Below are 23,276 nucleotides of genomic sequence, written 5' to 3' on the forward strand. Positions count from 1 at the left end.
CTCAATTGGGTCATCTGTTGATTAAGAAAGAAGTCTGTTTTGTTCGTTTGTCTTTATTACACTTCAACCAAAAGGTTCGCTTTGCTGTTTTTTGTCAAGTGTCCGTGGTAAACCGTAAGCCACTATGTGATCAAATCGACAATATCAAACTTAAATTGTCTGATTAAAAGATTCTATATAAAATGAGACTATCAACGTAACGCTTGACCGTACCAGGTGGTAATGATTTTCCGCCCAAGCCTGTATGTTGATGCCAGGGTATCCCATGAACCGTAATGCGCCAGAAAGACAATATAATTATAACGAAAGAAGCTCGGGGACAACAGCAATATTCGATGTATTAAAGACCAGCTCGTCACAGACGGGGCAGGTCTGTTCCCTCGACACTAGCTGAGCGACGGCGTTCCGAGAGACGAGGGCCTTCTACCGACCTGTCCCTCTGGAGAGTCGCTGTTGACCCGGAGCTCGCAGCCGCTCTTATGCGACCTTCTTCGCGGCTTCGGTTCAGGAGCCAGTTAACATGCATTCGGATCATGTTGATATTGTTTCGTAGTTCCGTCACCTCTTCGCGAATGGGCATGATTTGATTTATAGTCCACATGCTCTGTCGTGCTTCGAGGTGTGTTAGGTTTTGGTGAACTTCTTCAAAGCCAGCGTCAAGGTCCTGAATGGTACGGTTGTCTCCTACGACAGACTCGCCCACACCTCGGCGGCTGAGAGTTGAGTTGAATTCGGTTATGCGCTCGTTGGTCTCGTCCTGGCGGTTTTGTAATTGCTGGACTTGTTGACCCAAGTCGGTATAAGTCTGGATGATTTCTCGTTGAGATCTGATGATCATCCCTGATGGTGTTTCTGGGTGGAATGCGCAGCCCATGGTATGTGAGTCCATTTGCCAACGCATGACACGAGCCGGGCAGCCAAACTCGCTATATATGCAGTTCACAATAGCCCCTTCGCATTCCAGCTCGTCATGGGCCTTGGTCTGACTGCGATAGACAAGCTTCCAGCAGGTCTCGCATCGGGTCTTGCTCATGGGGCAAGATAATAAATGGAGCTCGCGGTCGGGAGCGTCGAAAGACGCCTGGCAGTGTTGGCATTCATCTTCTTTATGTGGACAGGTTTCGTCCGTAGGCTTAGATCGTAACCTCTTATCACAATCAACGCCGGGACATGTAAAGTCCTTGAAACGGCATTGCGTAGTAGCATGTACCTCGACAACCTCTCGGCGTACTTCCGACTTGCATCCTCGTGCGTGATAAGGGCACTTGACCTTTAAGTTGTTAAGCTGCGTACGGATAAGTCGTGGCGCACTGAAGCAATTGGGCCATGCTAGGGGTTCCCGGTCGATGGGACAAGCTGTCCCTGATGGACTAGAATCAATGCTTTGCCGTAAACATCGGTAGCAGAATGTGTGGTCGCAAGGAGTTGTAACGGGATCCACGAGAGGGTCGTGGCAAATGGGACACAGTAGGTTTGGGTCAGGTTCCGTGACGTATGTTAGAGAGTACAAGTCAAAGACGCAGTTTCCTCCGTAGCGTTTAGGGATTCCAAGAGAAGAAAGGTGAGGAGAAGTCATGGGTCCGGTCCGACGGTCCGAGTTAACATTCGGGATCAATAGACCTGAAGAATATGTAGGATCGATACGGCCTCTAACATCCTGCCTGCCCTGATGAGGGAGCTGTGCTCCAACGTAGAAAGTATCTGGGGATGGTGGTCTGACGAGGCTAGTAACAAGGTCGGGAGTTGGAGATTGGCGGCGTAGGTTGCGGCGGGCGAATCGACGAGCTGCGGCCGGACTTAGGTGGATTCCATCATCGCTAGACTCAGAAGCTGATGTTAAAAGTGCAGGAGGAGCAGCTGAAGATGATGACGGCGTAGGGGTCGGTTGTTGAGAATCTTGAAGAGCGGCAGTGGAGGTAGAAGCCGCCGTTGGAGGAGTTGTCGCCATGGTCGGTTAGGCGTTTCGTTTCGGTCGGTGCTCGAATCCGAATCGACAAGACAACTACCTCTAGGCTAAACAGCAACAGAGCAGAGCAGATGGGGTTCGAATTTTGAGGGCTCGAGGTCAAGACATGTATGCGTATTTAGTGTGCGACGTCGCGATGACGCTCAATAAGCGGGGGTTTGTTTGTCTTGATAGAATTGGGATGGGAGAACAGAAATAAAGATCTCGATGTGCACATCAGGTCCGTAATAGGTGGGAGGTAAAGCCGAGGAGAACGAGTGACAACGCCATAACATGATGGTTTGAACTAAGAATCTTAGCGAGCGAGTCTACTAAGTACCTCCTAGGTTGCATTTTGGCGGGGTCGACAAAAGAAGCGGATCAGGAGAGAGAGAGAAATGCAGGGGTCGCATTCTGGAAAACCCGAGATAATCATGATCAATTGGGGGACGAGAATCCGGAGAGGATTATGGGGAATTGATGGGTCTATTGTGCTGTACATGTTCTATGCGCATTCTATTTTGAAAGCCTATAATTGATATTTCCCTTTCAGTAGGTACTGTCAAATATGTCTTTCAAAACATCACCTACATCTCACCCTTCCAGTCTCAAAAATGCATTCGTACCTGTCAGGGTCCTTGCTTAGCCTTTTTTGTCGATTACATCATTTCTCAATCATTTCGCCTTACTTCTTTTCTTGTCCCCGCCCACCTATACTACGCACTCAAGGTAAGGTATGCTTGTGTTGTCAGGTCTTGGGCTGGAGGACATACATAAACTCTTCCTCCTTAGGCTTGGCCTCACCGTTTATGACAGTTTTCAAAAACAGGGTCTTTCCACATTCCTTTCCAAAAGGAACAAGCTTCATCCACTTTGAACCCGTTGTTTTGTTGGTTTAATAACGCCTTGGTTCAATCTCTCTGCTTGACTCGTGAGAGCCCTGGTTGTTTTTATTTATCGACGGCGACAATGCGAACGCCTTGTCTTGTCTTGTCTAGTCTAGTTCAGATACGCTAGAGCTGCAGTGTCAGGTTTGACAGCTCTCGATGTGTCCCCGATACTTCCGTCTGTTGAGTCACCTTGAACGCTCTCTGTGTTTGTTTTTGGTCCCTACAACTACCGCTTGTTTATGCGGTTCCGTAACTACCGGCATCCATGAACAGGCTAGACAAATAGGCCCGGGATCTACGGCTCCGCAATGGAGTTTAGAGTTTGCCAAATCATGGAAAACGGTCTTGTCATGTCAGAAAGAGGTTAAAAAGGGTTGATAACCGACGGAACAATGGTATAATTGGAAATATTTATTCCAGAGATTAGTCACTGAGTCGTATGCTTTATTTTAAACATGGTTAGGCTATTCTTGCTGGCAGTCGAATGTTCCAGCATCAGGTTTTGCTTGTTTGAAGCTTTCAAGACAAGGCATAACTAAATCATGGATGACTTGGCAAAGACAATTCTTCCTTGTTACCCAAGAGTAACGATCCATTCGACTCTTTGACTGCCATGATAAACACACAAGAATTTGTTCTTATCTCTTGTTGGATCGGGGATCCGGTGTTCGATGCAAATCTTGAAGAAATTCAACTGACTATAGGGTACGAGCTGGATGAACAAGGGTCTTGCCTACAAACTCAGCCTCCATTCTGAATTCTGCCTCTTGTTGAGCCTCACTTTCTCTTCACTACCTACTACCTAGGCTTCCGCGAGGCATCTGGCGCAGCTGACGTGGCAGACATAGAACCGAGTATGATTCGATTCTCGTGGCTGCAATACAACGTCAGATGATGAGCCAAGATGTCGTTACTGCTGCAGATGATGAAAGAGTGAATGAATATACAGCCTCAAACTGAACAAAAGAGCGGATCGGATCAGCTAAACTGTCAACTTGCGGCTTAAAAAACCAAGTTATTCACTCACTCCTGCTCTTCTGGGCATGCAATTGCTCCTCTAGTTCTGACTGAATTTTGGCCCCCATTCGCTGCTTTAGAGATATTGACAGCCTTATTTCACACCAAGAACCATCGGATTTGGCCGGATGATCATGATCAGTGACAATCTATTCACAATGATATCCAACAACAAATTCCTGAAGAATAACAATGTGACAAACTAATGTATCGATAAAGTGCATTGATACACAGCCACATAAAAAAGAGCCCCTTTCACAACCAACCCAAATTCTATCTAGACCAAGCCACTAACATGGAAGACTCAAAGAGGTATCATCCTGCAGCACAGCATCGCCAAAACCGATTTCCCTTGTTGTTGCCTAATCACCCTCTTTATGCACTGCACCCTACCTCTTTCAACCAAAAGATACCAACACAGCCTTGTGCACCGCATGAGCGGGTTCTTTGTACGCTATGATGGTCTGGTAAAAGCGGCGGCTCACAAAAGGCCAAGGCAGATGGATGGATGGACTGCATGCCATGCTACACTTACAGTACGCTTCGCGCAATCGTATGTACGACGCGGAGATGAATTAATGTTACCCTGATCAGCAGACAAGCGGACCGTTCTCCAGGTATCTGAGTAACAAAGGTCCTCAACCAATGACTGTTAATAACTGGCTATGGCTGAGTATATAGAGTTCGGATGCCTATCCTCCCAGGAGATTTCATCTTTAAATATTCAAAAAATCACTACTCAGCTTTCATCCCCAGATTTACAAAATTACCTTTCGATCTACAACTATGAAACCTCCACAACCGTCTCCCAATGGCCAACCAGCCCCAGACTCTCCTGCCAAACCCAAACGCAAGAACCTTAACCCTCAAGCTCTTGTCTCAAAGTTCTGGAAAAAGTATCACTCCAGAACTCCCGGCAAGGTAACCTCTATTTTCCCTCAGAGTCTATACGACTCTCTCCTTACAGATGCGGACTCGTCCGAGCCCCAAACTCGAAACGCGGCGCAGAGCTACGAGGCTGCTGCTAAGAACTGCCGTGCTCGAGTTCGTGCCATAGTCAAAGAGTGCGAGCGTACCAATTCCAAGTTCAGCGATCCGGACTTTGATGTCGAGTCCGATTTTGCGTCGCACCAAGATAACTGTCTCTTTGGCCTCGTCAGGAATACCTGCCATATCTGCGGAAGCGATAGCGAAGATGACGAGGATATAGAGTACGGCTCCACGAGCGATGCTCGACGAACCAAGAAACCACGCGATCGTAAAGCCGTTGATAATCCAAGAAGCAAGAAGCGTGATCGTAACATGGACAACCTGCGGGGAGACGGCCCTTACCACGGGGGCTTTTTCTGCCGGCAAAAAAGGCCTGGTTCAGTTCACCGTATCCCTTGGATCTTTGAAAACCCCCAGTTCACTATCGACGGCTTTTCCAGCTCAGACATCAAGCAGGGTGCGACCGGTAACTGCTGGTGGCTGGCTGCTCTCGCAACCATCGCCCATCGCAAAGACCTGATGAAAAAGATATGCGTTGCCCGGGATGAAGAATGCGGCGTCTATGGTTTCGTCATCTACCGTGATGGAGAGTGGATATCGACTGTCGTGGACGACAACCTGTATTTGAAGCACAGGGACTTTGGAGAGGACAGCCAAGTCTACGACGCAACCCTCAAGAAGGCGCGTCAGTACAAAAAGCAGAAGCAAACAGGTTCCGAAGCTTTGTACTTTGCCAAATGCGAGGACCCCAACGAGACCTGGTTGCCCCTGCTGGAGAAAGCAGTGAGTTAACGAATGTACTTATGCGAGACAGAAGCTAACGCTCATAGTTTGCCAAAGTTCATGGCGATTACCAGTCCATGGAAGGCGGATGGGCTGGAACAGCTGTCGAGGATCTCACAGGCGGTGTAGCCACAGTAGTCGCGGGAAATAGAGTTCTTCGCAAAGAGAGACTGTGGCGAGAAATGCTTGGATCAGATGGCGAAGATGGAGAGTTTGTCTTTGGTCTGTCTGCTGGTGGACCAGGAGACGAACATAAGAACGGGATTGTCCTACAGCATGCTTATTCAGTGCTCAGAGTCGCCGAGGTGCAGAACGAAGACGGTACTAAGTTTCGCCTGGTCAAGATTCGGTAAGTATTTCTTCATCGGTATTGAGCCATCCTTCTAAAATTTCTAGAAACCCCTGGGGACAGAGGTCCGAAGCCGGTCAAGGCGAGTGGCATGGTCCATGGTCAGATGGCTCCAAAGAGTGGACTCCGTACATGATCAAGAAGCTCAAGCACGAGTTCGGCGACGACGGAGTCTTTTGGATGTCGTTTAATGATATGCTCGACAACTTCAAATGGATGTACAGAACCCGACTCTTTGATGAGCGATGGACTGTGGCTCAGCAGTGGTTGAGTGTCAGTATCTCGTGGCTTACCGGCTACCTTAAGAAGAAGTTTGTTATTGAGGTCAAGGAAGAGGGCATGGTGGTTATTGTTCTTTCACAGGTATGATCCGTCCCTGAGAGACAAGCCTAATACTAATATCTTGAAGCTTGACGAACGCTACTTTACCGACCTTAAGGGACAGTACGAGTTTACTCTAAATTTTCTCATCAAGTCCTCGGAAAGTAAGGACACCATCTGCGCCGTGCGTCCAGTGCACCAATGGGATCGACGTTCGATCAACTGCGAAGTCGAACTAGAGCCGGGCACCTATGAAGTCATTCCCAAGATCATGGCGGAACGACTCGTTTGGCGGCCAAGAGTGGAAAAAATGGTCAAAAGAGCTGCAGATGAGAACCCGAAGAAGCTACGACAGATCGGTCTACAGTACGATCTAGCCCACGCAAAGGGTGGAATCTTAGATGAGGACGAAGCTCTTCGCAAGAAACGTGAGGCTAAGAAGAAGAAGGAACTCAAGGGTAAGGAGCAAGAGGTCAAGAAGAAGCACATGGCTGAGGCGATGGCACGGATGGAGGAGGCGATGGTGGCTATGAGGAACGAGTACAATCAGTACCTCAACGAGAGAGAGAACGAAAAGGACAAGGAGAATGAAGAAGAGCCTGCTGTGGAGGAGGAAGAGAAGAAGAATGACGACGACGAACCTGAGCCCAAGGAACCTGCAGTCGAGACTAAAGACAAAGCGGACCAGGCGCCTCCAGGGTTTTGGCCAGATGATTCTCCCAGCAAGGACGACCTGGACGTTTCGAAACATCCCGAAACATCAGTCGAGCCAAGGAAGGCGTCGTCTTCCCATGATACGAATGAGGCGAAGGATGAAAGGAAACGAATGCCTTTCCGAGCCCCATCTTCTCGTGGTAACCGTCAGGGTATCTCGCCACCACCGATCCCGTATCAATACCAGTATCAAGACCAGAGTCCTCTTCGCAACAACAGGCGAATGACCATGACTGACTACAGCATGGACCCATACCCTGTGTTTACACCACCCACAGAACCAACGTCGGAGTCGGATCTTGACAACTCAGCTTCTGGTTCTGGTTCCGACACGACGTCTGACGACAACGATTCGTCGAGCTCGGACAGCGATGATATGGGCCTCTACCCGCGTCGAAAGTTTCGCTCGCGCAAGAAGCAACCCTGGAATGCCGTGTGCGTGATCGGCCTTCGTGTCTATGCGCAGCACGCAGGCATCAAGGTATGTCTCGCTGACCAGAAGCATGACGAGGCTACTGAGCTTGTCGCACCAGAGGCAAGCAGCGCGGCTGGTCCGACCGAGTAGACTAACTACTGAGCTTGAAACTGGTCAAGATGGATACGGAGATGAGATGAATTTTGGGAGTGGATGTTACTCTACAGGGCCGGTAGTAAAGTTGAGTTTGGACCTGTGGAGGATGATCGGTATTTCGACATAGCTCTACTCAATTATCCTTTAACGCACATAGCGACGTTTATTATTTTGTTTTTCTAGTTAATAATACAAAGAATGGTACTACATATCATTTCTCACATTATGTATGATGGGTGGATGTGGATATCTCTCTGCCCCATCCTTGACTTGGGGTTATGATCCGAGGTGCAATTTAACGTCGACGCGACTCGAGTCATTCAACCTTGAATGATGTGACAGAATGCAATTGACTACATGATATTGCTTTGTTTAGGTAATATATCATTTACCGTTTGCAGCCGTGTTATCCCCACGTTTTGCATTGACTGATCGACATAAATCTTGGCTTCAATATACAAAGAAACATTGCCCTTTTTATTTATTATTTATTGGTGGAATAGAATATCCGGATCAACGTTAGAGATTGAAATAGAAAAAAGAAAACAATAGCGTATATCATTTCTGGAAGATTTCACCGTTTGATGTTTGAACCATCCCATCTCATTCTTCCATGACCTGTTTCGATGCGCACGGCCTCTGAGCGACTGTTTCATCTTGATTTCATCTTTTGGTAGAAGCGTTCTCGTTTCATCATCCTCGTCAGCCTCCTCGGGATCTACCAGAATGATCGACCACAATCGTTTCTCTTGACGTGCACGGAGCAGAAAGTTATCAATCCAGGGCGCGAGATTGATGGGCACCTCGGAAGAATCTCCCAAGTTGGGAAAGGTTTGCGGTTGGACAACATCTAGGTAGATTGAATCTATCGTGATGACTACCATTATGAGTAGGTTGGAAAAGAGGTTCAAGCGTCAGGAACAATGTGTATATAATCTAGACCCGAGCTCGTCTTCAACATTTCGAAATCAGATTCATCTCAACTCAGCAGCCTCTTCTACATTCTTTATACCTATTCCCTTTTACATTCGCTTCTCATACAATCAACCTCTTTCGTTTCAACAGCTTGAACACCTTCATCATGCTTTACACATCTATCATCGTTGCTCTTGTTCCTTTCGCAGTGGCTGGTCCCATTGCTCCCCGAACCGGCCTTGGCAGCGGACTTCCTGGCCTCGGAGGTGGTTCTGGCTCTGGTCTCCCCAGTCTCCCCAGTCTTGGAGGTGGCTCTGGCTCCGGTCTGCCCAAGCTTCCCGGCCTAGGAGGTGACTCTGATTCTGATTCTGGTTCGGGTCTTCCTAGTCTCCCCGGCCTTGGAGGTGGTTCCGGTTCTGGTGGTCTTCCTAGCCTTCCCAGTCTTGGTGGCGGTTCTGGATCTGGTGGTTTGCCTAGCCTCCCAGGCCTTGGAGGCGACTCTGGCTCTGGCTCCGGCCTTCCCAGTCTCCCTGGACTTGGAGGTGGCTCCGACTCCGGCTCCGGCCTACCTAGTCTTCCTGGACTTGGAGGTGGCTCTGGCGGTCTCCCCAGCATCCCCGGACTTGGAGGAGATGACTCCTCAGATGAGTCTCCCAGCGCTACTGCTCCCAGCGTTGTGGCTCCTACTGCTTCTCCTCAGACCTCCCCTACTCCTCTCACTGGCTCTACCGGAGGATCTGCTGGTACGGGTGGCACTGCCTCTCGCCGCGGCTTCTTTGATGGAGGTTCATCCGGAGGTGCATCTGGCTCTCCCCTCTCTGGCTTCCTGGGATCCGGCGGCTCTTCTTCTGGCGGTTCTTCTGGCGGTTCTTCTGGCGGTTCTTCTGGTGGCTCTTCCGGTGGCTCTTCCGGTGGCTCTTCCGGAGACTCTTCTTCCGGAGGTGCGTCTAGCTCTCCCTTTGGCAGTTTCCTAGGATCCGGTGCCGGCGGACTTGGTGGTTCTACTAAGAACGACCTCAGCGGCGAGTGCAAGGACGTCACTGTCATCTTTGCCCGTGGTACCACCGAGGCCGGCAACGTCGGTACGGCTGCCGGACCTCCCTTCTTCAAGGCCCTTGGTGAGAAGATTGGCCAGGACAAGCTCGCCGTTCAGGGTGTAGACTACAGCGCCAGCGTTGCTGGTATCATGCAGATGGGCGATAAGGCCGGCTCTGAAAAGATGTAAGTCAAATTCGCCATACTAAGAAAGACACGATACTAATAGAAAATAGGGCGAGCCTTGTCACGGAGGCTGCTAAGAAGTGCCCCAAGACCAAGATTGTCATGTCTGGATACTCCCAGGGAGCTATGCTTGTGCACAACGCGGCCAGGGCTCTTCCTGCTGAGACCACTGCCAAGGTTGCTGCCGTTCTCAACTTCGGCGACCCTTGTAAGTTCAATATGTCAATGAGAACAAGTATCAAAAGGCTAACAATGTTATAGTCCAGAAGCAGGCCATCCAGGGCGTCTCGGCTGACAAGGTCAAGATCATCTGCCACGCTGGCGATGGCGTCTGCGCCGGTACTGCTGCCATCACTCCCGATCACCTCACCTACAGCAAGGATGCTGCTGCTGCTGCTGAGTTTGTTGCCAGCAAGGTGCAATAAGCGACACCTTGTGTGAATAACACATTGGTGTAATGATGAAGGACTGCTGGGGCCGGGCCCCCGGTGGTGAAGGACGAACTTCTTATGACTTGTTTATACTTTTAGCTACTATATATTCCCAAACTGTTGCTTTGTATGTCAACTGGCTTTGATTGTTAAATATGACTAGTGAATGATGAGTTGTGGGGTAAAGTCAAAGGTTTTGACTGCCATGGTGAGATTTTATAAGGTTAGCATTTTAAAACATGTCTATATGATAGTTAGGCAGTGTAGTGTAAGTAAAAATGATACGATTGACTTAACACTGAGGAAATGATGCAGGCTTATCTCTATGAACGATAGTCAGCGTCTTGTCTTTGGAGAAGATAGAAACTGAGGGCGTAGCATCGGAAGTTTGTGTATATATATGCAAACAGACAGAGTTCCTTCAACAAAAACTGGGGATATGGTGTAGGGGTATCACGTTCGCTTTGCATTGTTTCGAATGCTTGCGAAAGGCCGGGGGTTCAAATCCCTCTGTCTCCAAAACTTTTGCTGTTCTGACAGCGGTCTTCTTCTTTTTTTGGTGCAGAAGTGGACATCCATTGCAACTCTATTTTTAGTCTTGACAGCCCCAGACAAGTACCGAGGTACAAGGAAAGGCATGCTGTTGTCCTATTTAAAAGGCTGTAGAAGTGTTGTCTTTTGTCTTGTCTGTTTGTTATTCACAATATTGATCAAAGATGGAGACAACTCATAAACCCATGAGTAACCGAAAGGAACCGCATCAAGTTATGACATCCAATCACTACAAATTCAATTTGTCCTGTCAGCCAAGATGCAGCATGTGATGTTTGACTTGTCAGGGGTGCTGCATTAATTGATTACTGGGTCGATTTCACATTAGACTTCGAGGGATACCCATATCAATCAATCAATTGATTACTGGGTACTAGTGGGTAGGTATGTATGTACACGTGCCGCCACAAGCCATGAATCATGTGAACCGCATGGGAACAAAGCTTGCATTCCTTTTTAGCTTTTGGATTCTAAGTTTCGGGGCATTTCTTCCAGATGATTGATATTTCTTAGTGGAAGAAGCAGAGGCTTGAAGTGTTGTGAGAAGAAGAAAAGATGTCAAGTTGTTTGTCTCACGTGCATAAATTTGACATAAGATATTGTCCTTGTCTTTAGAAATAACAGTCGAATTGTTACTATTTCCGAGAACACCGTATCTACGTCATGTCCTCCCCCACAGAATTACCCCCCCGCGTGTCTCTTTTTAACCAGATTCCGGGGGAAACTTTCACATGTCAACAAGCTTGGAAATGTCGATGCGATATTCTAACGAGAACCAAGTTGTCACGAGTCACGAGTCAGTCCGAATTGAGCTTGGGATCATCATTTGTTTGTAATGATTGAGCCTTACTTTTGTGTTCTACACTGCCTCCTTAGTAGTTAGAAGTCTATACTGGAATTTGACTTTTCTCCTTCCTCTTTCTCTTGTTTCATTCGTATCGATCGTCTGCCTTGTTAATAGGTAGTAGCTTAGGTGAGAGTTTCTACCTGTCCAAGACCGTTACAACGTTTCAATTAGCGATATCCCACAACCCTTGTCCTGTCCTATACCATAACCTCCGAGGGTGTTCGAGTCGTGTTTCTTTCATGTGAACGGCTGTCAATTTACCCGAAAAGACTAACGACACCATGTGCTTGCTTGAATCCTAACTACCTAGTTTCTCTTTGTTTGTTCCTCAACTTTATTCACATTTCTATCTCAAACTGTTCAAATAATACACAATCAGACCTGATCTGGTCATCATGATAGATCACGTCTTGGGACGACCCTCGGTCAAGTCTCGAAGGCTTCAAGTCCTAGCAGTCCTGACATTTTGGTCCGCCTATCTAGTCAAGTAAGATCTCCCATATCCTCTTTTTTCTTTGATGTACTTACGCATACCATAGAGGCCACAAACATGGTCCTCCTGGCGCTCAGTTCTTCTCGAGACTCTTCTCCAGGCGTCTCACACCATGGCAAACCGTCGTCATAACCATGATCTACTTATACGCCGCTCGCAACTTCAGTACCCTCGTCGGTCTCGCCAGTCCAGAGCCCTTGGCCAACATGTATGACGCCACCTACTACCGGGCCACATGGGTTTTGACCGCGCTGGACGCTGGCTTCTGGACAGCTATGAAGATAAAGACAAAGTGGCTGCGCGACATGGCTAGCATCGTCTTTTCGCTCTTCTACCTCGTCGCTGCTGAAAAGGCCGACGAGAAAGTTCGCAAGGTCAGAGGTACGATCACGGTCGAGCATCTGCGCGTGTCCTGGAATAAAGGCACCTCGCCGTATTTGAGTTTCTTCCAAGGACTGATGCGACCGCGTTTTATGCGGTGGCCCCCGAGGCAAATTCGGATCCCCAGGCCTTCCGATAGCGATTATAAAGAGCCTGTCCTTGCATGGCTGTATTACGATGGACCTTTGTCGGACCTCGAGCGTCATGATAGGATAATTCTGGATATACCGGGTGGTGGTTTTGTTGCTATGGACCCTCGCTGCAACGATGACAAGTTATTCTCGTGGGCGGCTAAATCAGGACTACCTATTCTGAGTCTCGACTACAAAAAGGCACCCGAGTTCCCATATCCGTATGCGCTTAACGAGTGCTTCGACGTTTACAGGACTATCATCAACACCAAGGGTCGATGTGTTGGACTACCAGGAACGGAAGTCCCCCGAGTCATCGTCACGGGTGATAGTGCTGGGGGTAATCTTGCAGTTGCGGCAACTTTGATGATTATGGAAACAAGACATCCGGAATTCCGAAGACCAGGACAGGCAGACCTGCCAGCTCCGGATGGGCTCATCTGCTTCTACCCTGCGCTGGACATGAACATTGGTAACTGGATGACTGACGAACAAATGTCACTCATCAAAGATCGCAAGATGAGAAAGACAAATCGCAGAATCATGCGACGAAAAAGTATGCAATACAACGAGTTGGTGGGAACTCCTCACCACTCTGATGACGAAGAAGAGGGATCGCCACCACCCGACACGAAGTTGAATGGAAAGTTGAAAGGCTTGACGACAAAAGAGGCTCTAATTGCGGCTTCTCAAGGACCCAAGAGCCCGCATCCAGAGTTCTCGCACGTTGGACCTCGATCTTTGAGCTTTCCAAAGGAAGCCCCAGAAGCCAACGGAAAGAATTCATCTCACCATGTTGAACCGATGAAGACAAGACTGGCCACATCGTCAATGATCTCCTACTTTAACGATCGAGTGCTCACACCAGAAATGATGAGAGCAATGATCATCTTGTATATCGGTGCACACAACCGCCCTGATTTCAGCCAAGACTATCTACTAAGCCCTGTTCTTGCACCCGAAGCCTTGCTAGTTGACTTCCCCAAGACATCCTTCATGACGGGAGAACGAGACCCTCTTGTCGATGACACAGTCATTTTTGCAGGAAGACTTCGCCGCGCGAAAGAAGCTGCGTTCGCACAGGATCAAGCAGGAAACAACGGAGCAGAGTTCAACGACCGTGATGCTGCTGAAGTGATGCTGATCCCTGGAACGTCTCATGGCTTTATGCAGTTCCCGACTGTATACCCTCCTGCTTGGAGACACTTTGAACGATGCGTTGAATGGTTTGATCAGCTTTTTGAACACGCACATGTCATGCGCGTGCGGAAAGATAGACAATCCCGAGCTGCAAAATCGCAGACTAATGGTTTCGGTGTGAACGGTGATGGACGACATCACCAACGCACAGAGTCCAGCGGAGAAGAAGATAAGCCGCTAGAGATTAGCATGACAAAGATGAATCAGCGACGAAGTTCGAACCAACCCTCGCCGCCTATACAGAAACAAGACTCTGTGTCGTCGGAAGTGAACGACGGCAGTGGGAGCGGAGACACGACACCGCGAGCGTACACAAATGGATATCCTCTTGCGAATGGCAATAAGAAGAACGCATCTCGACGGAAGAGCGTGGGTTTGAACAAAAGTAAGAATAGAAACAAGAGTCTTGTCAAGCTCAAAAGCTCTGATGATCTGCTTGGCCGACGTATGCAGGGTCTTGCAAGTGGATTGACAGGGATGGTAGGTGATGATGATTGATTGAGGGATGCATCATTGGTGTTTGTTGTACTGCATAGTGATTTTTGCCGATGAGATGCATTGGATATATGGAGGAATGATACAGGGGATGAGCTTGGAAGGGCATATATTTCTGCATAGTTGGACTTACGAAGATATGATGACTGTCTGTAGATACACAAAGGACACCCTTAGAATAACTGACGACTTGAATCAACATATGTACTATGAACTGATAAAATGCCCAATGTATGAAAGATGGGACATAGGATTGTTTTTGCTTATTTATTATTTCTGCTGATGTCTTCATCCTACCATTATGCTGACCAAGGCCTCAAAAACAGCCTCGCCAGCACAACCATCCCAAGTCGCCGTTGAAGCAGTAGTTCACGGACGGTGTCCGAGAGCAATGCTATGATGGAGGCATCGAGAGCATAAAAGGGGGCGGACGGACCGTGTTTGCGTCAGTATTTCTCGGTGAGTAAAAACACGCAACTCATGATGAGAGAACAAGCGGGAATTGGGCCGATTGGATATTGATAACCCTTGATGATTTTTTGATACGGGGAGCCTTGGTTGGGCTGAACAGGACACGCCACTTGGATCGGGTCATTATTTCAGAAGGAACAGGAAGGCTTCAAGGTACTGTAAGACAGTACCTGACGAGGAGAGTAACATGGTTGACCCCTTTAGTCGTTGACCTTTGATGGCATCGTGTCATGGTCCATCTTGTAATGAGTGGTGGTACCTAAGTTAGTGTGTTTCTCAGCGCTATTCTCCTGTTCAGCGCTGTAATTTGGCTGTTAAAACCATTAATAGCTGAAAGACGGCCGGGGATGTGGATCAGAGAGCCCCGTTTTACCGATCGGCAGCCTCCGTGATTGGGCCGCTCATGTTGCCCGGGGCTTCCGGCATTACTACATATTGCTTTCAGCCCTGTAAACAACTAAATTCATATTGATAATAAACACAACTATTTATTCCTTAGGGCAGATCTTGTTCAAAGAAGGTGATAGAATTGATGTCGGGAAACAGTAATACGTAGCATGACGCCCACCTGGTTCTAGAGTAATCAAAGCACACCGACTTTACTTAGGAAATACTCTCACAACCATGCAACGTTGTTTGTTAGACAGACAGACAAAAAAAATCAGCAAATAGGATCCCATTCCATAACTCAGGTTAGGTAGTTGGCTGCACCCCAATAGAACAAGGATTCCATCTCTGGTCCGATACGATTGCTTCATCTTTTATCCGTGTTCTACCCCTTTGTTGGATAATACCATGTTTTATGAGGCGAGAAGAAAAACATCAGGTGCTTTTCACCCCCAATTTGACCCCAATTTTGACCTTATCCATGCCCAAGGTCCAGAACCCCAATAACCGCGTGTTCTCATAAGAAATATCCCTTTTTTTACTTGCGGCTTTATGTCACTGAAACAAGACACGTAACTGACCGAGAGTTTCCTAATCAAGTAAGTGCAAGGTGAAGGGAAGTGAGAAGCAAGGTGAGCTGATCTGCCCCAACCTGGCATGGCCTTTGAAAGGACAAGCAAGACCCAAAGTTGTGGGCTTTCTAACGAAACACGAATATTACCACTCATTTCCTTATTAAGACCAAAACCCTGAGGCCGCCCATACTAAGCCTGAAGAAAGTAAATAATTTGGTAGAATTATATGAGGGATATACAAAAGAACCAATACTATCACAGAGACAGAAAGGTCGCTCATCACTCCCTAGTAGTATCACCAAAGACAAGGGGAGCGAGCCACCGTAATCGTCATCGTCATGCTGAGAAAGACAAAAGCACAGACAAAGCGGACGTAAACGGAGGTTTACTTGGTTGGTACAGATGAGGTAGTTGTCAGGTATTTTTTGTGTCTGTATTCATTGACTCTGTACCGCTTACAATACGTTTTCGGATGTAAACAACTGGGCTGTGCTTCGTTCCCAAGCTCATACAAGCAAGATTCAGGTACCGTAATACCGCTTTAGGGGCCTCACTCAATGGATAGGTTAGTACCTAGACAGGATGGATATCTTATGCACCCCCCGTGCCGTATTTCCATGCTCTTATTTTGGAGGCATTTATTTATTCACGTACTTTTGGTAGAATGCTTTAAAAAGTCGGTGTCTCTGCCTCTGTCGTCTTGTAAATCTATCTGGTTTTATTTCACTCGTCTCACTCCTAGTATCAACACATATATTTACCACTCAACTCTACTCTTGTGTTCCAAGAAATATCATTGATATCCATCACATTATCTCTTCATACCTTGTGTATTACACGTCCTTCTACCACCCAAACTTTTTATATTGCCGACCTTTCCGTTTTACCCCTCAACTGAACTCTTGCTACTCTGTACTAAGCAGAACAAATCTGCAACATACCGTCATTGCCAAAAGAGTCAACCAACTAGACAAGCCATATTCAAGCTATAGTTAGTACATAGCTACACGAAACCGGCTGCTCCCGTTTTCCGTATTAGGCCTATCGCATCAAACTTTCTTGTCTCAATTGTTTACATACAAAAGAGCTATCCCTCTTGTTCAATTACCCCTCCTTCATCATGAGTCTCGCTCAGCAATCTGAAAGTGCGTCGCCTGTTCCAATTATCGAAACTGACGACCACGGCAATCCCATAAAGTCAAGTATAACAAACGGATATTTCCCTTCCAAAGGCAAATCTTCATCGCTTGTTGAGGACATGGCTCATCTCTCTGTTGTCGGTGGTGCTCATGGCGGAGACGACTCTGATGCCGCATCCGTCCGCTCAACCAGCTCCCGGGCATCGCGGAAGCCTCAGATGAAGCTGGCAAGCTATCAGGATGAGTTCACCACCAGCGTCTACGGATCTCGCTTTGCGGGCATGGATCTTCCAAGGCATCACATGCCAGAGAATGAAATGCCCCGCGATATTGCCTATCGCATGATCAAGGATGATCTCAGTCTTGACAACAATCCCATGCTCAAGTATGTTTTCTCCCAGTCATGACGCTTTATTTACGACGAAATCACGTACTAATTGCTGTTTTCAGTTTGGCTTCATTCGTCACAACCTACATGGTACGTACAACAAATACTAAATCAACTAATTCCTTGACTTTTCTGGTTCCGGTCAAGTCCATTCAATGCCAAGCCATCACCATCAGATCTGATCCTCGCACCCGCCCCATAGCGGAGACGGAACCATTTCTTGGCGATGTTGACAGGACGTTACAGCACTAAACTACCCCGCCATAACTCTTCTGAATAGCTTCACTAACACCACCACTTACAGGAAGATGAAGCCGAGAAGCTCATGGCAGAGTCCTTCTCCAAAAACTTTATCGATTATGAAGAATACCCTCAATCCGCCGACATCCAGAACCGATGTGTTAACATGATCGGTGATCTTTTCCACGCGCCTCCCGGTTCTTCAGTCGGTACATCAACCGTCGGTTCCTCAGAAGCCATCATGCTCGGTGTTTTGGCCATGAAGAGGCGCTGGAAGAACCGCAGACAGGCAGAGGGCAAGAGCACTGAGCATCCCAATATTGTCATGTCTTCTGCCGTCCAGGTCTGCTGGGAAAAGGCCACTCGTTACTTTGAGATTGATGAGAAGCTCGTTTACTGCACGCCTGATCGGTTTGTTATGGATCCCGAACAGGCCGTTGACCTGTGCGACGAAAACACCATTGGTATGTGTGCCATTCTCGGAACAACCTATACCGGCGAGTACGAGGATATCAAGGCTATCAATGATCTCCTCGTTGAGCGCGATCTTGATATCCCAATTCACGTCGATGCTGCTAGTGGAGGCTTCGTGGCTCCTTTTGTGGTTCCTGACCTAGAGTGGGATTTCCGATGTGAAAAGGTCGTCTCTATCAACGTCTCGGGTCACAAGTACGGTCTCGTCTATCCTGGTGTTGGCTGGGTCATCTGGCGATCCCCCGAGTATCTTCCCCAGGAACTTGTTTTCAACATCAACTATCTCGGCGCCGATCAATCCTCCTTTACCCTCAATTTCTCTAAGGGTGCATCACAAGTCATCGGCCAATACTACCAGCTCATCCGTCTCGGCAAGCACGGTTACCGCGCCATCATGAGTAACCTCACCCGAACAGCAGACTACCTGACAGAAACCCTAGAGAATCTAGGTTTCGTCATCATGTCAGAACGTTCAGGTGCTGGTCTCCCCCTCGTTGCTTTCCGCTTCAAGACCACCGACGAGGGTGGCGACCCTGACCGTTACTACGACGAGTTCGCCCTTGCCCACCACCTACGTTCTCGAGGCTGGGTTGTTCCTGCTTATACCATGGCTCCCAACTCTGGCGTAAAGATGTTGCGTGTCGTTGTCCGAGAGGACTTTACAAAGAGTCGATGTGACCAGCTTATCTGTGATGTCAAGCTATGCCATGGTCTTCTTAAGGAGACAGATCAGGATTCGATCAAGAAGCGTGAAGAGTACATCAAGAACCATATTGTTGCCATGGGGCGTGGGAAGCACGCTCATCCCGTTTACAAGGTAAGTTATCAACCGATACACCACCTAAAATTCCACGACTAACGATTTTTAGGACGAGCAACATTCTCTCCAGGGCAAGCATGGCAAGACACACGCTATTTGCTAGGGTGGCATAGAAAGTATGGGTTATTTGTGAAGGATTTGGCGTTGAGCGTTGTGATGAGGCGTACTATGTGTATGGATGAACTGTGCATCGATTTTGAATAAGACCATATTAGCGAAGCTCCCATATTTCCATTGCAGGTCAGAAGGACTGAAACTTTGAATCGCCATTCTAACTCAACTAGATTTCATCTTCTTATTTCCTAGTAGAGTATGCAGCACCTTCCAGGACATGTAGAATACGGCGTGAAATGTAAATCAGTATATGCATGGTATCTAGCCTTTATCTAGCTTCGCTCTCGTCAAAATTCTACTTTTAACCCTTAAATAATAAACACCACATAGCCCGAATAGTAAGTACACACTCTCTTATCGAGTAGCAGCAATAGCAGCCTCCACGATATCCAGTCCCTGGTTAATCTCCTCATCCGTCACAGTCAGACTAGGCACAAATCGCAATGTGTTGGTACCGGCGGTAATGATGAGCAGACCACGCTCACGAGCAGCCTTGATGATAGGCGAAGGATCCTCAGACAATTGGAGACCGAGAATCAAACCTCGACCACGGACCTCCTTGACGAGATCGGGATATTGGTTCTGTAGCTTGGCGAAGCGCTTCTTGAAAATTTCTGACTTGGCCTTGACATCAGCTTGGAGCTGCTTGTCGGCAAGGCGGCCAACGATGTAGTGTGCAAGTCGGCAGGCTAGAGGGTTTCCGCCAAAGGTGGTGCCGTGGTCACCAACCTTCATCTTATCAGCGACATCCTGTGTCACCAGAACAGCACCGATGGGGAATCCGTTGCCGAGAGCCTTGGCTGTTGTGAGGATATCGGGGTGAGCCTCCTTGGGCAAGTTGCCGTGAGCCCAGAATGTGCCTGTACGACCGAGACCGCACTGAATCTCGTCGTAGATGAGAACAGCACCAACATCGCGACATCGCTTAGCGAGCGCAACGAGGAACTCCTCCTTCGCAGGTGTAACACCACCCTCACCCTGGATAGGCTCCACGATAACACCGCACGTCTTCTCAGTGACCAGCGCATCGATACCCGAAATGTCGTTGTAATCGCCAGTCTTGAAGCCAGGGACCATGGGAGAGAAGGGCTTCTGGTACTTGGGGTTCGGGGTCGCGGACAAACTGCCCATTGTTCGGCCGTGGAAGCCATTGTTGAAGGAGACAATCTCGACTTTCTCGCCTGAAGGGTCGACAATCTTACCGGCTTTTCGGGCGAACTTGATGGCGGCTTCGTTGGCTTCGGATCCGGAGTTGCACACAAACACTGAGGCGACGTTGTGCATGGCGCCAGACTCAAGGGTCTTTTCGACGAGGAGCTTCGATAGAGCGCCGGTCCATGGGTTGTAGTAGAGGTTGGAAGCGTGAACGAGGGTTTGAGCCTATAAATAGCAAATTGCATTAGAAAAGGCCCAACTATATTTCAAGCGCAATGAATGACTTACCTGCTCGGTCATGATGCGAGTAAACTCGGGATCGCAGTGGCCAAGACCATTGACAGCGATGCCGGCAGTAAAATCAAGAAACTTGCGATCCTCCGCATCCCAAAGCCATGAGCCCTTTCCCTTGATAAATACAGGCGGGGGACGAGCATATGTGGCAACCATATAAGGCGCATGCTCGCCCACCATGGCAGCGCTCTTGGAATCGGACGCGACGTCGGCATTTGGCAGCGAAGCAAGGCCTCGACGAACGATACGAGGACGGGCGACGGCCGCACAGGAGCTGGCCAATCGAGCTCGGAGGGGGAGTCGCATAGCCATTGTTATTACGTATTTTCCGATTTTATGAATTACAAGCAGAAAAAAAAGGAAAAACAGAGAGGAAAATGCGAGAATTGCAGAATTGTTGTGTTGATCTGGAGGGGTTCTACGAGAGAATATTTGTGGCTTTATCTTATCAATCGCCTCCGCTATCGCAGGTCAATTTGTGACGCTACTTAACTCTATTTGGGCAAGTTACTCACGATTGGGAGCCACTCGAGCTGCCATGACAAGGAAGGGTCTTGATTATGGAGACTTTTTTGACTCAGGGTATGGAATCATTCATGCTGTCTGTAGTGTTCCTCACCCCTGTAAGTAAGTGATTTTCAGGTCTTCTAAGGTGCGCCCTGATCTGGACAGTTATTGCACTACGCTTCCATTGCAACCTCTCACTGATCAGTTAGTTCTACTGACTCTGACTCTGACTCACATTGTAGGTACTCATCCAGAAGCCAATTTATTCCAACTTGTGACCATCAAAGACACCATTCGATTCCTAGTAAGAACGCAGCACAACAAAATTGTATTAATAACCCCAACGCTGACTCCATAGTACTGCGTATTCGCGACTTACTCTAAACACCCGATTGCATGATAAGAGACCAAGAGCCTGATAGTCCCAACCTATGTATACAAGCCAGTCAAAATGAACTGCTAGCATGAGCGCTGCCATAGCCCCTTGCGCACAATCAAACCTAGAAAGGCTCAGAATTGACTTCGAACCAACAGAAAACGATATACACTTCTCAGGCCGTTTTAAACAGCACTGTATCCGCCTCGGCTGCCCGTTCCTTGCACAGTGTTTAGGATCCGGCGAATAAAGTCCTTGAGTAGGTAAGGAATGTCGCGAATGGTGTCACTGTGAGGGAGAAGATCCCAACCTCTAGCGCCGTAGCGGGTGAAGTTGATCCAGGACGAGAAGATGAGGTAACCAGCGATGAGTAAGAAAGCGCTAGATATGTTAGAAAAATGTTGCAAAAGTCAAAGGCTGGGTATACTCACATGAGGACAAACCAGGTGAAGAATCCCCAGTGGGAGCTGGAGTTACCTCCGTTATCGTCGCTGCCACCGCCACCGCTCTCCTCTCGCTTTTCACAAGCATATTTGGTATGCCATGTCAAGCGCAGAATTCTGGCGTCCTTCTCATTTTCAAAACCATCCCAGATAAGGGAAGCATTTTCATGCTTGAGCTGATGCTCGAGAGTAGATTCGCCCTCGTCCTTGTCACCGCCATCTTCTTTCTTATCGTCGTCCTTCTTCTCATCGGCTCGTTTCTCGTACTTTTCTTCGGAAACCCACTCGCCTTCTGTTCCTTCCTTGTCAGGGTCGCAAAGAAATTCAACGATGGCCTTTTGATCGGTCTTCTCCTTTGAAGGGCCTGATAAAGGATCCTTGCCTCCCGTGAGAACAAGTCGTAAACCCTCCTTCTTCTTGTCCGAGTCCGACTCGGCCGTGCTAAGTCTCGTAGGGGTCCATTCGAATCGAGATCCACCAGCATTCTCGAGGTTTCCTGCAATCGCGACGATGTCCGTGACCTCGTCCTCTTCTTTCTTGTCACCGTCAGACTTGAGAAGATGTGTGATGGCGCAAACTAAAGCTGGTCAGTTGAAGCTTTACATGATCTTAGTAAACCCTAGACATACCTCGAGTGCCGTTTGGGCATTCCGACTTGCTTCCTCCGCTTTTTTTCAATGGCTTGCAAATATCTAATGTATAAGTTGTGTTATAATGCCCCGCTGGGTTGGGCTTGTACCGCGTCGTCACAACTGAATGCGGTCCACCAAGCTTAGAAAGATCGAATGTGTGTCCATCAGCACGAATCTTTGCACAGTCAAGGGTTTCTGCAGCGATAGCTGGCACAGCCAGGAGAGGCAGTAAAACTGCCAGTAGATCCGGCCGATACATTGAGAAGGCGTGGGAAGAACAGGGAAGCCGAGATAGGGATAGACGTTAAGCGATGATACCGGGAGGATGGGATTGCGGATTCGAGAATAGGAGATGCTGGGAAGCCGTTGCGATGCTTGAACGAAAGAAAAGACTCGACCAGGTAGATTCTCCTGTATGCCTTGTGATAGAAAATGCGTGATGAAATGGTCACGTTGCCTTGAGCTGCTGTATCGCGGATTTATTGAGAAGGTCAACGATTGGATGAGGTAAACCAAGAGCTCCTTCAGTCTTGGCGGTTGTGTCATTCCGCGTCGCAAGCTGCGTGCACGTGACAGCTCTCGAGCCACCCAACCGTGAGGTACCTAGGTAGGCACAGTGCTGATCTGCTATCTTAGTACTAAGATTAAGCTAGGAGGATTAGTACTAATCTATCAAGTGAGTGCATGAAGCATACGAGACGAAAGGCGAATAGACAGATTCATGCAGGTGGAGTTGTCTATTTCTATACATTCAACAACCTAAAAAGTTAACTTGTGTTCTATTACCCGTTCTCAATAGACGACTGAAATAGAATACTTCTTTTTTGTTCACAGTCAAATTCGTTCCTTTACGCTGACTTTGAAACTTGTCTGTATCGCAGAAGATGATCTCGAATGAATTCTTCAATAATCCAATTGCTCCTAGTGTATGCCCGTGCCATCACAGACGGCCTGACTTCTTTACCGCTGTATCTATTACATGTCATGTCCGGTAGCATGGGCAACCTTAAAGACA

The 23,276-nt window shown here is 48.1% G+C and overlaps 7 protein-coding genes and 1 non-coding gene across 8 annotated transcripts; 5 read left to right on the forward strand and 3 right to left on the reverse strand.

Annotated features, from left to right (window-relative positions):
- Positions 1 to 355: 355 nt before the first annotated feature.
- FPOAC1_001679 (uncharacterized protein) lies at positions 356 to 1,948 on the reverse strand (the record flags this gene model as incomplete). The annotated part of the gene is made up of 1 exon (XM_044846276.1): positions 356 to 1,948. One exon carries the CDS (start codon positions 1,946 to 1,948, stop codon positions 356 to 358), a length of 1,593 nt encoding a protein of 530 aa, XP_044712192.1.
- Positions 1,949 to 4,638: 2,690 nt separating this feature from the next.
- Positions 4,639 to 7,574, forward strand: FPOAC1_001680 (uncharacterized protein; the record flags this gene model as incomplete). The annotated part of the gene is made up of 4 exons (XM_044846277.1): positions 4,639 to 5,625; positions 5,673 to 5,974; positions 6,022 to 6,337; positions 6,384 to 7,574. 4 exons carry the CDS (start codon positions 4,639 to 4,641, stop codon positions 7,572 to 7,574), a joined length of 2,796 nt encoding a protein of 931 aa, XP_044712193.1.
- A 1,087-nt stretch (positions 7,575 to 8,661) lies between these two features.
- FPOAC1_001681 (uncharacterized protein) lies at positions 8,662 to 10,141 on the forward strand (the record flags this gene model as incomplete). The annotated part of the gene is made up of 3 exons (XM_044846278.1): positions 8,662 to 9,716; positions 9,767 to 9,924; positions 9,978 to 10,141. 3 exons carry the CDS (start codon positions 8,662 to 8,664, stop codon positions 10,139 to 10,141), a joined length of 1,377 nt encoding a protein of 458 aa, XP_044712194.1.
- A 439-nt stretch (positions 10,142 to 10,580) lies between these two features.
- Positions 10,581 to 10,666, forward strand: FPOAC1_001682. Its single transcript has one exon. It is a non-coding gene; the product is annotated as a tRNA-Ala (tRNA).
- Positions 10,667 to 11,941: 1,275 nt separating this feature from the next.
- On the forward strand, positions 11,942 to 14,249 carry FPOAC1_001683 (uncharacterized protein; the record flags this gene model as incomplete). The annotated part of the gene is made up of 2 exons (XM_044846279.1): positions 11,942 to 12,033; positions 12,086 to 14,249. The coding sequence occupies 2 exons, from the start codon at positions 11,942 to 11,944 to the stop codon at positions 14,247 to 14,249; spliced, it is 2,256 nt and encodes a 751-aa protein (XP_044712195.1).
- Positions 14,250 to 16,799: 2,550 nt separating this feature from the next.
- On the forward strand, positions 16,800 to 18,843 carry FPOAC1_001684 (uncharacterized protein; the record flags this gene model as incomplete). The annotated part of the gene is made up of 4 exons (XM_044846280.1): positions 16,800 to 17,203; positions 17,269 to 17,296; positions 17,511 to 18,737; positions 18,790 to 18,843. The coding sequence occupies 4 exons, from the start codon at positions 16,800 to 16,802 to the stop codon at positions 18,841 to 18,843; spliced, it is 1,713 nt and encodes a 570-aa protein (XP_044712196.1).
- A 365-nt stretch (positions 18,844 to 19,208) lies between these two features.
- On the reverse strand, positions 19,209 to 20,615 carry ARG8 (acetylornithine aminotransferase; the record flags this gene model as incomplete). The annotated part of the gene is made up of 2 exons (XM_044846281.1): positions 19,209 to 20,234; positions 20,298 to 20,615. The coding sequence occupies 2 exons, from the start codon at positions 20,613 to 20,615 to the stop codon at positions 19,209 to 19,211; spliced, it is 1,344 nt and encodes a 447-aa protein (XP_044712197.1).
- Positions 20,616 to 21,371: 756 nt separating this feature from the next.
- Positions 21,372 to 22,520, reverse strand: ATG27 (type II membrane protein; the record flags this gene model as incomplete). Its single annotated transcript, XM_044846282.1, has 3 exons — positions 21,372 to 21,567; positions 21,618 to 22,206; positions 22,259 to 22,520. The coding sequence occupies 3 exons, from the start codon at positions 22,518 to 22,520 to the stop codon at positions 21,372 to 21,374; spliced, it is 1,047 nt and encodes a 348-aa protein (XP_044712198.1).
- Positions 22,521 to 23,276: the final 756 nt, after the last annotated feature.

The sequence above is a fragment of the Fusarium poae genome, chromosome 1, assembly GCF_019609905.1.
Source record: "Fusarium poae strain DAOMC 252244 chromosome 1, whole genome shotgun sequence".
Taxonomy (NCBI): domain Eukaryota; kingdom Fungi; phylum Ascomycota; class Sordariomycetes; order Hypocreales; family Nectriaceae; genus Fusarium; species Fusarium poae.